The sequence below is a fragment of the Diabrotica undecimpunctata genome, chromosome 6 (assembly GCF_040954645.1).
Source record: "Diabrotica undecimpunctata isolate CICGRU chromosome 6, icDiaUnde3, whole genome shotgun sequence".
Classification (NCBI taxonomy): domain Eukaryota; kingdom Metazoa; phylum Arthropoda; class Insecta; order Coleoptera; family Chrysomelidae; genus Diabrotica; species Diabrotica undecimpunctata.
The window spans coordinates 36,894,633-36,909,435 of record NC_092808.1 but is presented as its reverse complement, the minus strand read 5'-3'; the positions used below and the strand labels follow the sequence as shown (position 1 = coordinate 36,909,435).

General features: G+C 32.1%; 1 protein-coding gene across 1 annotated transcript in view; it reads left to right on the top strand.

The window, feature by feature from the left end:
• side-IV (sidestep IV transmembrane protein) overlaps window positions 1-14,803 on the top strand; it is a 747,480-nt gene that overhangs the window by 443,728 nt on the left and 288,949 nt on the right. Inside the window, exon 6 of the mRNA XM_072534629.1 lies at window positions 1,516-1,660. Coding sequence (XP_072390730.1) covers window positions 1,516-1,660 — 145 coding nt within the window. The remainder of the gene's footprint in view (window positions 1-1,515; window positions 1,661-14,803) is intronic.

Genomic DNA, 14,803 nt, shown 5'->3' with positions numbered 1-14,803 from the left:
TTAGTTTTCTTAACACTTGCCAAGAACGACTAATAGTACCATCTTTACTAATAGGACTAAAATCCATGCGCTGCTACTCTCTAAAAATAAAAACTTTCATATAACCTCACTTTTTAATCAAACTGAAATAGGATTGTTTAAAAATGTAAAATTAAATATTGCTTACAACATTTTATATCACTATTTAAAAAGAAATAGAACAAATAATTACTTACTTCCCTAACTGTTTCAAACGGAAGTAATAAAGATTGATGATCACGTTCTGTCTCAAACTATGAAATTAAAGAAATGACCATTTTTTGGGCACAACTTCCTAAACCTTTAGGCATTTTTGAAAATTTATAAAAGTTTATTAGTTCCGAGAAGGACCTTTTTAGTTTAATTTACAGCAAAAATTTAAACGAAAAAAATAAATAATCAACACGACCTAACCCCAGAATATTGTTTTCTATTCTGTGACCTAACCTTCACTACAGAACAAATCACAATTATTTTCCTCCTTCCTTATTTGCCTTCAGTTCACAAACACAATAACAAAAAGCCGTGAGAAATACACTGGCAATATTGCAATATTTTGCCAACCGATAATTCACTAAAAGTCACTGGAATTTATTAGAATCTATAGGGATAGGGACGTAGGGAGTTTGCTGTATGGTTAGACATTTAAAAGTTACTAGAATGTCATAATTTCATTCTAATCGTAAAAAAACCATAAATAACTGACAGCCGCAAGTAAACAATCCAGAAACGCCACAAATTGTACGTAAAATCTGAAAACTTCTATAAGCGTCTTTTTGTACCTATCTCTTTTCGATGTACTTAGTCTAGAGCGTTCATAAAAATAACATGTGCCTTTACTTAATAATAGGCGGTACCTGGTTTGTCTCTAGTTTCATACGTGGAAGAAAATTATGCTAAATAAAAAGTATGTGTTTTTTCGCCAGGTATTAATGACGCACGGGTAAAGAACCATGGACTCAACTGTATGCAAAAACTCGTTTATCTGAATAAGCTTAACTTAATAATACCTTTTGATATAATTTCATATGAAATACGTTCATTTTGATGTTTTATGATTATTACCAAAAACGACTTTAGAAGAATTTTAATACCTACATATGTAGGTATTATATTCCTACATATGTATGTATAAATTAACACCATATGTAGCCCTCAATAAGTTTGTCACCTGTATGTAGGTATTTTGTTCTAAAACAAATATTATCAATTACATAAAAAAGTATATAAGACATAAAACGATTTTTCTATTTATTTGTGTTGTACCTATTTCCTTTCCTAAAACACTCTATCATTTATCGATCATCTTCACATTTATTTTGAGTTATTTTAGAAAGTTATAAGTAACTTCAACCTGTCGTATTTTCCCAAATACCACAGATTGAACTTCGACTATTACCAACCAACCGGTCGCAAAAACACATTTTTATCTCCCTCACACATTTCTCCAAGCTTCTTCGTCAAATTAAAAACCAATAAACCTTATGTTTGTTTCAGTTCTCCGAGCAGAACAATCAAAGCCTGAGCATTTTGACGTTTGTGCCTGTGATCGATGACGACGGCAAATACTTGACTTGTCGAGCAGAGAACCCGTCCATCCCTGAGAGCGCCCTGGAGGACAAGTGGAGATTAAACGTCCATTGTAAGTTATATTTCTCTCTTACGAGAATTGTTGTACCGGAACATAGAGACACAAACCAGATATTAATGAGAAACGAGTTCGTAAATGGCGCAGACGGTAGAATCGTACTTCTTAGAATTTTAATATATCTCGCCTTGTCACAATTAACACAACAACAATTTTTCTAGTGAAAATGAAATGGGTGTTGAAAAATATAAGAATAGTTTTATTTTACTTTTCCTATTGCATTCTTTTTAATTTGACTTTAATATTTTCATATAGAAATTGTTTAGACATAAAAAGAATTCTTTTGGGAATTTTTATTTAGACATTTGATCTGTTTAACAAATGTTGACGAGTCGAAAATTTATTTATTATTTAACTCATTGACTGTTTTTAATGGCAAATATATTAGGAAGAAAAAATTGTTTATTTTATATTCGCTATTTAAGTTTTGTAATTGAATCTGCACGTGTACTGTTTGTATTATATTCTTTTTCACATAAGCGAACAGGAACAAGTTTTTCAAAATGCATATAGGCGAAACCTTAGATTAATGAAACGAAAGATATAACATTCAGGTAACAAACTGATGCGCTAAGGCTGCCAATTATTTCTTATAGTTACGACAAATTAGTGGGAGGTGTGACAGGTACGTATTCAGGATAATTTGGGAATAATAAAATAACCACGATTTAGAGTATTTAATTATTAACCCCTTAACGTACACATTTTGAAGTTACGATCAAAAAATGATCGAATTTTTTTTTTTTTAGTGAAAATGTTTGGTTTTGGTTATAATTGAATAAAAAAAATATTTCCAGTTGCGGAGAAACTTTTCTTTTCCTGGGGGGTCAGGCGAAATATTTTTTTTTCATCATCATCATCATCATTGGTGCTACAGCCCTATAAAAGAGCCTCGACCTTCCCAAGTCTATTACGCCAGTCAGTTCTATCCATTGCCATCTGTTGCCAGTTTGCTGCGCCTATTTGTCTACCATCCTCATCTACACCATCCCTCCATCTGAGTTTTGGTCTACCCCTATTTCTACTTCCCACAGGTTGTGACATAAGGATTCTTCTAGGAGGGTTGTTCTGCTGTGATCTTGCCAGATGTCCTGCCCATCTTAGTCTTCCTATTTTTATAAAGGATACTACGTTTTACCACCAAATATATGTTTATATCTGTGATATATCTCGTAGTTGTACCTTCTTCTCCAAACACCATTTTCACAGATGCCACCAAATATTCTTCTCAGGATCCTTCGTTCAAATATAAGCAGGATATTTTCATCTGCCTTGGAAATGGTCCATGTCTCCGACCCATATGTCAACACTGGTTGTATAAGGGTTTTGTATATGGTTATTTTTGTTTTTTGGCTTAAGTTTCTGCTTCTCATATGTCTACTCAGTCCAAAATAGCATTTGTTTGCTAGGATTATTCTTAGCTTGATTTCTTCCGTCATGACGTTCTCCTTGGTGATCAGGGGGCCTAAGTATGTGAATTTGTCCACCACTTCAAAGGTAGAATTATCAACCATGAATTGGTGGCCGATGTTTCTGTTTTATCTTAGTTTTATTTTTATTTTGTCATCATTGACAAGGTGGTATACATTTCTTCTAGCTTGCGTGTTGTTCGGGCAACTAGATCAACATCATCTGCATATGCCAAAATTTGGGATGATTTATTAAAAATGTTTCCTCTGCTGTCTATTTGGGCATCCCTGACCGCGTTTTCCAAAGCTATGTTGAAAAGGAGACACGCCAGCTCATCTCCCTGTCGCAGCCCAAAATGCCTTTCAAATGCCTGTGATTGTTTGCCCTGTATTTCGACTTTGCAAACAACTTTACGCATTGTAGCCTTAACCAATCTTATCAGTTTATCGGGGATGTGGAATTCATCCATGGTTTCATACAATTTATTTCTTATAACACTATCATAGGCTGATTTAAAATCTACGAAAAGATGGTATGTGTCGATATTGAATTCATAGGTTTTTTCCAGTATTTGCCTAAGCACAAAGATCTGGTCTGTTGTTGATCGACCAGGCCTAAAACCACTTTGATATTCGCCAAGAAGCTCCTCTGAATATTCACTCAGGCGACCATATAAAATACTCGAAAATATTTATTTTTTTTTTTTCATACATATACTAATAGTATACGCATATTATATAATATATATATATATATATATATATATATATATATATATATATATATATATATATACATATATATATATATATATATGTATATGCCATTGGTCTTACAAATTACTATATATTACAGTGGCGCACTCTTTTTCAAATCCGATGAAATTAAAAAAAAATGTGCAGAGGAAATACTGTGAATAGGTAAATAATATGATTTTAATGAAAAATACAAATAATCCAAAATATTTTATTGACACATAAACACATATAAAAAAATTAAAATTAAAGAGTTAATTGTGTGTGGTAAAATACGTTTTACACCATAAAATACGGCAAAGCACATAATCTCACATTACAATTTTCTACACAAAAGTATTTGGTTTCTTTTCGCTTTTTCTTTCCTTTTTCGTCTCTTTTGTCCCTACTTACTGCACAATACTTACATGGATTAGCCTTTTTCTCAGTTGGTGGAACATATTCTGGAAAGTGCCTCTCAGTTAGATGCAAAAGTCCAGGTTGTTTGCTACGTCTTCCAGCTTTGTTTTTCTAAATTCCAAATTTCTTTTTTGGCCCCCATTTTTTTAATACAACACAAATTCGTTCCATACCGAAATATCCAATAAATGAAAAATATCTTTTTGTAGTAATTTTTTTCCCTTTTTTTTGTTGTTGGGTAGTCAAGAAGATGTTAATCTAGCCAATTAACACCTCCCATTGTATCATTGTAGTCGATGACTACATTCGGTTTAAAAATGTGATTTCCTTCTCCATCTCTTTTTCTTGTAATTTTAATTTGTGGGTTGTGAACTTTTCAGCACTTTTGAAACGCGATCGTTTCTCCCTTATTCAACTTTTTCCATTGCAATTCTATGGGAACACATCTGTTTTCTTTTTGATTAGTATATCTGCCAACTGAGGAGTTTAAAAATTATCTGTTGTTAGGTAATAACCCATACCTAACAGTGGTTTAATTAGGGAGAGTACCACTTGGGAAGACTAAATCTTTGTATTCTTCACTTACATTTGTACCTTTCCCTGTATATATTATGTTAGAGTATAAATATCTTGATCTTGACTCGCGACTAGAGACAATAAAGTTTGATGCCAAATCAAGCCCTTTTCATTGGGATCTATTGCACCCAACCAAGACGTCCTTTGAAAAAAAAAAACGGGTGTGGCAGTCCAGTGGGACTGCTGGTGGAAGTTACACTTCTATACACGCATTCGCCGTTATAAATTTATTTGGGAGTCAATCTGCACAATCATTACATATGTAATTTTATAGATAAGACATAGCAGAAAGAAAAACAGAATTAATAACAACTTACTAACAATGAAGGATTGAATCAATATTTTGATGAAAATGTATATTTTTATTTTCATATATGTATGAAAGGAGTTGAATGCAAAATTTTTTTACACATACTCTGCAGTAAAATTCATTGTTTATTTTGTTATTAATATAATAATACAATACAAATTAAACTGCAATATTCATAAGTATTTAAAAATGACAATAATATACATAAAAAAATACACTACAATACAGTGCAACATAATTCCATATATAATAATACAATACAAATTAAAATGCAATATCCATAAGTATTTAAAAATGACAATAATGTAATAACATTAATAAAAAAGTCCTCCCCGACTGGGAATCGAACCCCGGTCTCCCGCGTGACGGGCGGGGATACTAACTACTACACTACCGAGGACATAACACAAATGTATTTCAAAATTGACAGTTCTGGATCATACAGTGATTTATTGAGATTATTATTTTAAAATACAAAACAATAATATAATTATGAACATTTAATAAATAATACAAAACATATCACATAAATAATAATATTAATAAATATTTTATTATATGTATAATATTATATGTATATATATCTTTATATAATATGTATAATAATAAATTATATATACAAAAGGAACATTTTTATATTCGAGAGAGGAAGAGAGAGAAAATATATCTTCATTCTCTCTCTTACTCATTATCTTACATATGTAATGGTTTCACAGATTCACTCCCATACAAATTTCCAACGTGGAGCGCGCGTATAGAAGTATAACTTCAAAAAAAACTAATGGCGATAGAATAAAATTACGAATAATAATGTCATGAATGTGTTTACAATAATTAAGTGTTGTGGATGTGAAGTAATTTTTGAATTTTAAACATAGAAATAGGTTTTTTATATTGAACAAAGATGACAGACTGTGATAAATTTTATCAAAATTACATAACATCGTTGATGATACAACCTCATTAAGTTATAAAGTTTCTCCCTGATGAAGGAGATAACCAATGTCCGAAAGCTTGGAATAAAAATTTACAAGAGTACACGCTTCATTTTTTATTGTTGCAAACCTAATATTTAATGTTTACTTTCTTACGTTGTCAGCAAATACTTCTGGTTGATTATAATATATAAATATATATATATATATATATATATATATATATATATATATATATATATATATATATAATATAAAGGAAACTGTTTTACATTTTTATCCTGAAAATGATGCCAAACTATCCTGCAATAAGGCAATATTTTTAAAACGAAAACGACACACTCTGTACCATTTCGAAGAGCCCTCTACCGCAGAGCTCTTTATAACGATTACTTTGGCGTAACATTTTATGGGATATAAGTTAAGGAGATATATCCGAAAAGGACATTATGAGTGTAATGAGTTAAAAAGAGATTTACTTTGGGATCTAAACGTATATCTCGTTACAACGTATGACCCTTTGGATGTCGTCTTCTTTTGCTATCAACTTCTAAAAGTTTTTATAGACGCAAGCATAATAAAAAAGTTTTCGGTATTTAGAAACCTAAAGTTCCTAATAAATTTGAAAATTTAAAATTACGGATTTAAAATTGTTATGAAATCAAATAATATACACCTTCAAATCATGACTTTACTATATTTAAGATGGATTTTGTTAAATCCATTAGCGCCGAGATTAATAAGTTATTGATTTTATATTATATTTTGCAATATTATTAATAAACTGCTGGTAAGTATTAAAAAACTTTTAAAAATGTATTTTCTAGCATATTTAATGTCTGAATTATTAACTGTTGCCTTAAAGTAATGTTAGGCATTTAACACTACCTAGTTTTTATTAAAAATAGTATAAAAAATAAAAGGTTCTGGGATATAGTAAAGAAGGCAATAATACAAAAATGGAGATTTATTTAAAAAAAATGTAATACTGTGTGATTGATTATTTTACAATATCGAGAGTGAAACGGTATAAAACAAGAAATTAATAGTCCAATATTAAATTTTAAACACATTGTTCTAACAATAAAATAACATGTAATAAACACACATCACATCTTCTGTTTTTTTCATCTGAAATGTATTGTATTAAATAATTGTACAGTACACTTAACTTCGCTAGATATACAATACAATCTCTCTTGTAAAATTTAACTGTTATACATTTTTTCTGCCAGTTGTGTTATACAATATCCGACTGTTTCATAATGCAACATCGGGTGTCCATGTAAAAATTGGCCATTACCATTTTTTCCCCGAATACAGATCCGGTAGCAACTTACACTCTGATCAATTTGATCACTTCCTCCCATAAATGTATTATATTTAACGATCAATTTCGCTCTAGAAACAAGTAGCTTTCGTTTTTTTGAGAAAACCTTCTTACTTGACCTTCTTTTTGAATGCTTCTGGAGAATAAAATCATTGTTGCCACTGCATCATCCATCCACCGGACATATAAATGCCCATCACTTCATTGAATAGCTATTTCAAAATATCATCGATCATTTTTTAGAAACTCCTTTTTAGAAGTTAACGGACATCTGGGAACTCGATTTTTGCAAACTATTTCAGAAAACAAATTATCCATATAAATATTATATTTTAGATTAGTTTTCTCGGCTAGCCGATTGTCGAATAGTAATAATAAAAGACTAGCAGCTTATTCAAATAAGTCAAAGTTAACTAAATATCCCTTTTTGTGTTGATACACCACATTTTATACCAAATCGAACTGGCATTCGTCGAATAAACTGCTTGCAGCTATGTGAGCCAAAATATTTTATCATATTTTCATCGTAAGATAAATTTTTTTTGGGTACAAAATTTTCAGCAAAACTTTTTTTAAGCATGTCCATAAGAGGTCTTATTTTTCACGCCTTGTCGCCATTTCACACATTTTCATTAATTTTGGTATAATCCGAACAGTGCAAAAACCGGCCAATCTATAAACATCTAATGCATTTAAATGCTATATTTAAAAATTGTTTAAATATTTTCATTGCAGACATTTTTTCATATTTGGAATAGTCGGGTTTTGGAAATTAACCGTCGATTCTATTCGTCGTTGCTACGTAACGTGACGTCAGCAAAATAGTATTCTACTCATCGTCATTACACCACTGTTTACTTCGATAGCAAAACAACTGAATACCTGTGTAGCCGACTTTGACCGACTATCGCGGTTTTAGAGAGGTGTAACTATTACCTTCTAAACTAAAATTATTATTTATTGTAATTAATTCAAATTTATAAAACAATAATAAAAAGTAATGGGTTGTACAGCGATGTAGTATATCTTTTCTAAGTAAAAATATTAAGATAATAAAAGTTTTGATTCTAAAAGTATCAGGAGATTCTAAAAGTATCAGAAGGAGATAAAAAAAAATGAACGTATTAAACGAGCACTGAAAGATGTATGTAGCGCCCTTCATCATTTTTAGTGGCGAATTTTGATTTCTCGTCCCAAAAAACTCCAGCTTACCAAGTTTCGTGTTGTTATCCCATGCCTATCACGAAATATTTAAAAAAAGTTTAACTTTGACCCCCTTTATTTTGGTTATTATCAACTTTCGTACTAAAGTAAGTTAGTTTAAATCGGCCTATTTTAATCTCAGGAATCTAAGATTAAGTTATGGCCATTCGTTACCAAACACCATGTATATTATATTAATATATATAATAACCCAAATGTCAACAATAATCATATTAAAATTAACATAATTATAAATAGGTAATTTCTTATGTTATTTTTCGTACGCCATTGGAAGACCTACAATAGCAATGAACCATCACTATTACTTCCAAGAATTTACTGCCTAGATTTCTGGATTCTGACTATAGTTGAAACTACGCAATTAAAGCTATAAAGTGATATTAAAAACGAAAAATATTAAAAATTGGACTTAGCACTTTTCCTGTGATCTTCATAATATGTCATGACTCTATAGACGTAAATTTCACCAGTGGACAGGAATTCACCGTTCTGTGCTATAATTTGCAATGCTGCTTCGTGAGCACTTCTGACCATATAATTGTTAAATTCTTTATTTATTTTACCCACATGCTTGTTTAACAAGTTTTAGGGTAATTTACAATGTACCAACCATACGGTATTTAAGTTCAGACACTCCTATAAATGAATTTATCATTATATGGAGAATTACTACCATAATACCGCGGATTACAGAAATAACTTTAGGTACTATCGTAAAACGAATTAATTGTAAATAAAATGAAACCGTAATCCATTCTTTTATGACATAATTGGTTACAGAGGCGCCATCAGTAATGACTATCAAATCTTATTACCCCATCTAATGTTTCTTTAGCGGAAAACAATTTGGTAATGGGATCATTAAAACCAGAATAAGTGCTTGATATTACTGGTGGTCTGGAGCGACAATACTATTTGATGAAGTATAAATCTGTGGAATTGAAGCTTGATTTATTTGGATTTTAGGATTAATTTCAAATAATGTTACATTAATATACCGTAACTAGAAGACGTCATTTTAATTAGGTAATCAACCAATTATTTATAAAATGAAATGATGAGAACAGGAACAAGAAAATGTTATTTCGCCAAACTTTGAGTAACAAGACGACATAACATTTTTCTATATACAGGGTGTTTTTTTAGAGGTATAGAAATGTAAGTTGGTAATACTTTTTTAAGTGTCGGTTATTTTGATTTCTCCTTCTTCAAGTACCCTGTCCGTTGCGAACGTTGGCTATTAACATGGCAATTCTGATCTTGTTTGCGGCGCTTCTGAATAGTTCGACCGATGTCAGCCCGAACCACTACCGCAGATTTTAGAGCCACGAGTGTCTTCTCCTGCCTGGCCCTCGCTTACTGTCTATTTTCCCCTGGGCAATCAATTGCAGTAGACAGTACTTATCGTATCTCAATATAATGGCCTAGATATTCATGCTTTATTTGTTTGATTGTGCTCACGATTTCTTTCTCCCTCACGAAGGATATACGAAGAATGCGTCGGTACACCCACATTTCCAATGCTTCTAGTTTTCTCGTGAGCCTCTCTGTCAGCGTCCAAGCCTCCATACCATATAGTAAGATCGGAAAAATGTAGCATTTAACTAGACGTAGTTTTAGGAGAGGGACAAATCCTTGCTTATGAGGAGCTTTTTCATATTGTTAAATGCTGCTCTAGCTCGTTCTATTCTCGCCTTAATTTCTGTGGCCTGTTCCCATTTTGCATTTACGGTGATGCCATTAGATTAGTGAGATGTTATGTGTATTCTACTCTTTTTTATGGTGTCGAAGGTTGGACTTTGACGGATACAGTTCTCAAGAAACTGAAAGCCTTTGAAATCTGGGTGTATCGGAGAATCCTACGAATAAGTTGGGTAGATAGATTTCGTAACGAAGCTGTTTTGCATCGGATGGGAAAAGTTACGGAAGTCGTCAAAACAGTTAAAAATCGCAATCTTGAATATTTTGGCCATGTTAGCGCCACCTAGAGAGATAGATCGAAGGTCGGCCAGGTCGAAGAAGAACGTCATGGATTAGAAACCTGAGAGATTGGTTTAACAGATCCTCTACGTCTCTTTTCCGAGCTGCCGTCAACAAAATTACTATAGCCAATTTGATAGCCAACGCTTGATAATCGAGCTCGGCAAATGAAGAGGAAGAATACTCTCTCAAAAATTAAATTCTTTTGTGAACCACACTATTCCTTTTGCATAAAAGTAACCTATTATTTTCTTTTTTAAATTTAAATTCTAAATCTCTCAACTCTTTCCAAATCTAGTCCTCTTAATTTCAGAAACTTGTCTTTCTTTTATTTTGGCCAGTAAAGTATCTAAACAGACATGTTGATTGTTTTCAGGCATTCGATACAAAATAGATCATGCACCAATGCTATATTTATAATGAGGCAAATGCAAGAGAAATCATTAGAACAACAAACTGGCATATCTATGCTTCGTGGAACTTAAGAAGGCATTTGACCGGGTAAAATTAAAAGACGTTATCTACTTACTGTACGCAAGAGAGATACCTCAAGGAATAATCAAAATGATCAAAAATATCTACCAAAACAATAAAATAAAAGTAAAAGTAAAAGAAGACCTAACCGACCCTATTGAAGCTGGCAATGGGATAAGATAGGGAGATTCACTAAGTCCTCTATTATTCAACCTGATTATGGATGGAATATTAAAAAAGTAATGATTAAAAAAAAAAGGATACCAAATGGGAGAAAAACAACTAAAAATAATCTGTTTTGCAGACGACGCAATACTGCTCTCTCAAAGTGAAGATAATTTACAACGTACGCTGCGCCAATTTAATATAACCGCTAGAAAATTTCCCCAAAAAAGATAAAATGCATGGTTACAACAGCAAATTTACTAAGACGTAAATTGGAGCTGGAAGGTCAGATAATAGAACAAGTGATGGAGTTTAAATATCTAGGCATCACATTATCTAGCCACGGACAGTTCAAAACGAAAGTGGAAGATCAAGTGAATAGAGCAAACAGAGCCGCAGGCTGCCTGAATGAAAAATATTGGGAAAAAAACAAAAGGCAGAATTTACAAAACAGTCATCAGACCAATAATGACACACGCGGCAGAAACAAGTTTTGACACAGAGAGGACAAAAAGGATGTTAGAAACAGCAAAGATAAAAACACTTAGAAAAATTTATGAGGGAGAGAGATAAAGACACTATGGGACAGAGCTAGAAGTACAGGTATACGACGTCGATACAAGGTGGAGAACATCAAGAACTGGGTAAGAAATAGAAATGTAGAGTTGAACGATCATATAAGCCGAATGACAACAAATAGAGTAGTAAAGACGGCAAGAGATGGATCCCCAATGGGAAGACGATCAGTAGGAAGACCACGAAAACGATGGAACAACAACTTACTAGAGGCACATTGAAAAACAGACACAGTAATGTCTATATAAAAAGAAGAAGAAGGAGAGGAGTTTTTATTATACAGATTTCTTATTAGGTTATACCTCTTATGAAAGACCAAATAAAAAATCTACACAGTCCTACTAAAGCAACAGATACACACGCAAGTAAAAAAAATGAACTTGGGAATAACTGAAGCAATGGACAAGCATATTCTTAGGAGCCGTACACGGTGGTGTACGGCTACGGGTAAAACATCGAGATAGAAACAAACTAAGATGCCTGAAATAACATTGTTTATAAAAGCACAGAGAATAAGATTGCTGAATAAGAGAATAATTTAACTTTTTTTTGGCAATCTGTTATATACCTATAATTTCTACAGAAGTTCTTTTTCATACCTATTTTTCTTTATTTTTTATAGTTTTCAGTTTACTAATAAAGATCAATATTACTCTGATTATATTGTATTCTAAAAGTTATTTTCTAAATTTGCAAAATATTGTCACTCAAAAACATTATCAGATAAGCATTTTATTAAAATATGTAGGATATATACGTTCAGATGCTTCTCTATCAACAAAAGACAGAGGACGAGAAGTCTGCACACTCTTCCCAAAGTAAACGGATAGGAGAGGAAAATTACATTCAATAATATACCGTCGTCATATTCCAAATTGTGTGTATTTAATACCCAGGCTGTTCACACAAATGTCCTTAAAAGAGACACATCGTCCTCTGTAGGTCATTACTCGCTTGGGGATTAAACCGCTTTCAACATTAAAATGAATTTTACCCCTGCACAATAAACCTAATCCGTACCTGCGATCCTATTACTGCTTAAATCAACAAAACGAATGTTTTCGTTATACGGACATTATTTTCCTTTCATTTGCAATTTCCAATGACGATATTGTATGTATATATATATATGCTTTACTGATATATATGGAATTTACATACTATTTACTTTAATTGATTAACAAGCGAACCAATAGTAATAAAAATATAAAATTGGCGTCAAGCGCTTACACATGCTTTGTTTGTTACACACCTGTGACTGTATTTGTTTACCTTTGATGGTAATGTGTAAAAATGTTGAATAACCTGTTAAAAATAAACAGAGTCGACCGGACTCTGAAAGCCTATCGTATTTGATGAAAGTACAACTTTGCATCGAGCAGATGAATGTACACAAATTTTATAAATATTACATTCGTGTGCAAATATTCATAAACTTTTGTTGGTTTGGCTTTGGCTTTGGGTTTGACCTCTTTGTATAAGGGTATTTATTGGATTTTTGAGATTTATTATTTTGATTTAATAAAAAGTTTTTTCATATTAACTTATATGCTTGTTTTGTATGTATTTTATCGGATGATTGTTTTCACTAATATTTCAGAAACAACAATATTTATACTAGGGGAGAACGGGTGACTTCCGCGCGAGTAAGAACAAATGACCCATTTCGCTCATGCATTTTTGTTTTTAAAGATAAATATTTGAAATTAGGTATACATATTAGATATATATATATATATATATATATATATATATATATATATATATATATATATATATATATATATATAAGAGGTTCCTACAGCCTTTGCCGCTTCTCACATTTCGACCGCCATCGTTTTCTGTCCATCCATTCGTCTTCTTTGATGGCTCTATCTCTCATAATGTGCCGTACATTTTCTTCTCAGGCAACTGAAGGCCTTCCCCTTCTTCTTTTTTGTTGTTGTATGTAATTTAAAGCTTTCTTTGGCCATCTATCTTCATTCATTCATGTGACCATACCACACTAGTTGTCTCGTTTCACTTCTGTCTACACTGGAATATACACTATTTGTCCTCCTTCTAATATCTTTATTCCTGATATGATCTTTTTGGATACACCACACGGTCTCCTTAGAAAATCCATTTCTACCACTTCTATTTTTTTTCTATCTTTTTTCGTGATATGCCAAACTTCCGCCCCATAAGTTATAATAGGCTCTACCAAGGTTCGATAGATTGTCAATTTCGTTTCTTGTCTAATATCTTTTGATCATTGTAGAGAGTTTAGAATGTTTACCGCTTTTTTTCCCGACTACGTTCCGTTTTCGATGTCTATTTTGGTAGTGCTTTCTTAAGATATTAAAGATCCAAGATATTTATATTCATTACATGTTTTTGTGTTTCTTATTTTCTAACTCTGGATCTTCTTCATCATCTCCTATTTTAAGACACGCTGTCTTTGACATATTCATATTGAGGCCCCATTTTTCATATTCTTTCTTTAGTTTTCTAAATATGTAGTCCATGTCTTTCTCATCATTCGCTACGACTACCTGATCATCTGCAAAAAATAAAGCTGTTAGACATTTACCACCGCCTATTTATATTCTAATTCCGGATAGTTGTTTCCTCTACTGCTCTAGCGATGCTTGAATATATATTTTAAATAAGGTCGGAGATAGACAACATCCTTGCTTAAGCCCCTTTCTTATTGAAAACGATTTAGATGTAAAGTTTCCTTCTTTAACGACACTTCTTGCATTATTGTATATATTTGCGATAGCATCCACATACTCTCTACTGAGGCCTACTTTCGTCAATGTTTGAAACAGTTTTTTCAAAGGTACCGTATCGTATGCTATCTCCAAATCTACAAACAATAGGTGAGTAGATAGATTCCTTGCCTATCGTTTTTCGATTTAGTGCTGCAGAACTAATATACCATCAGTGCTCGATCTTCCTGCACGAAATCCATTTTGTTCTTCTATGTCTTCGTATTCTGATTCTATTCTTTCTTTTATT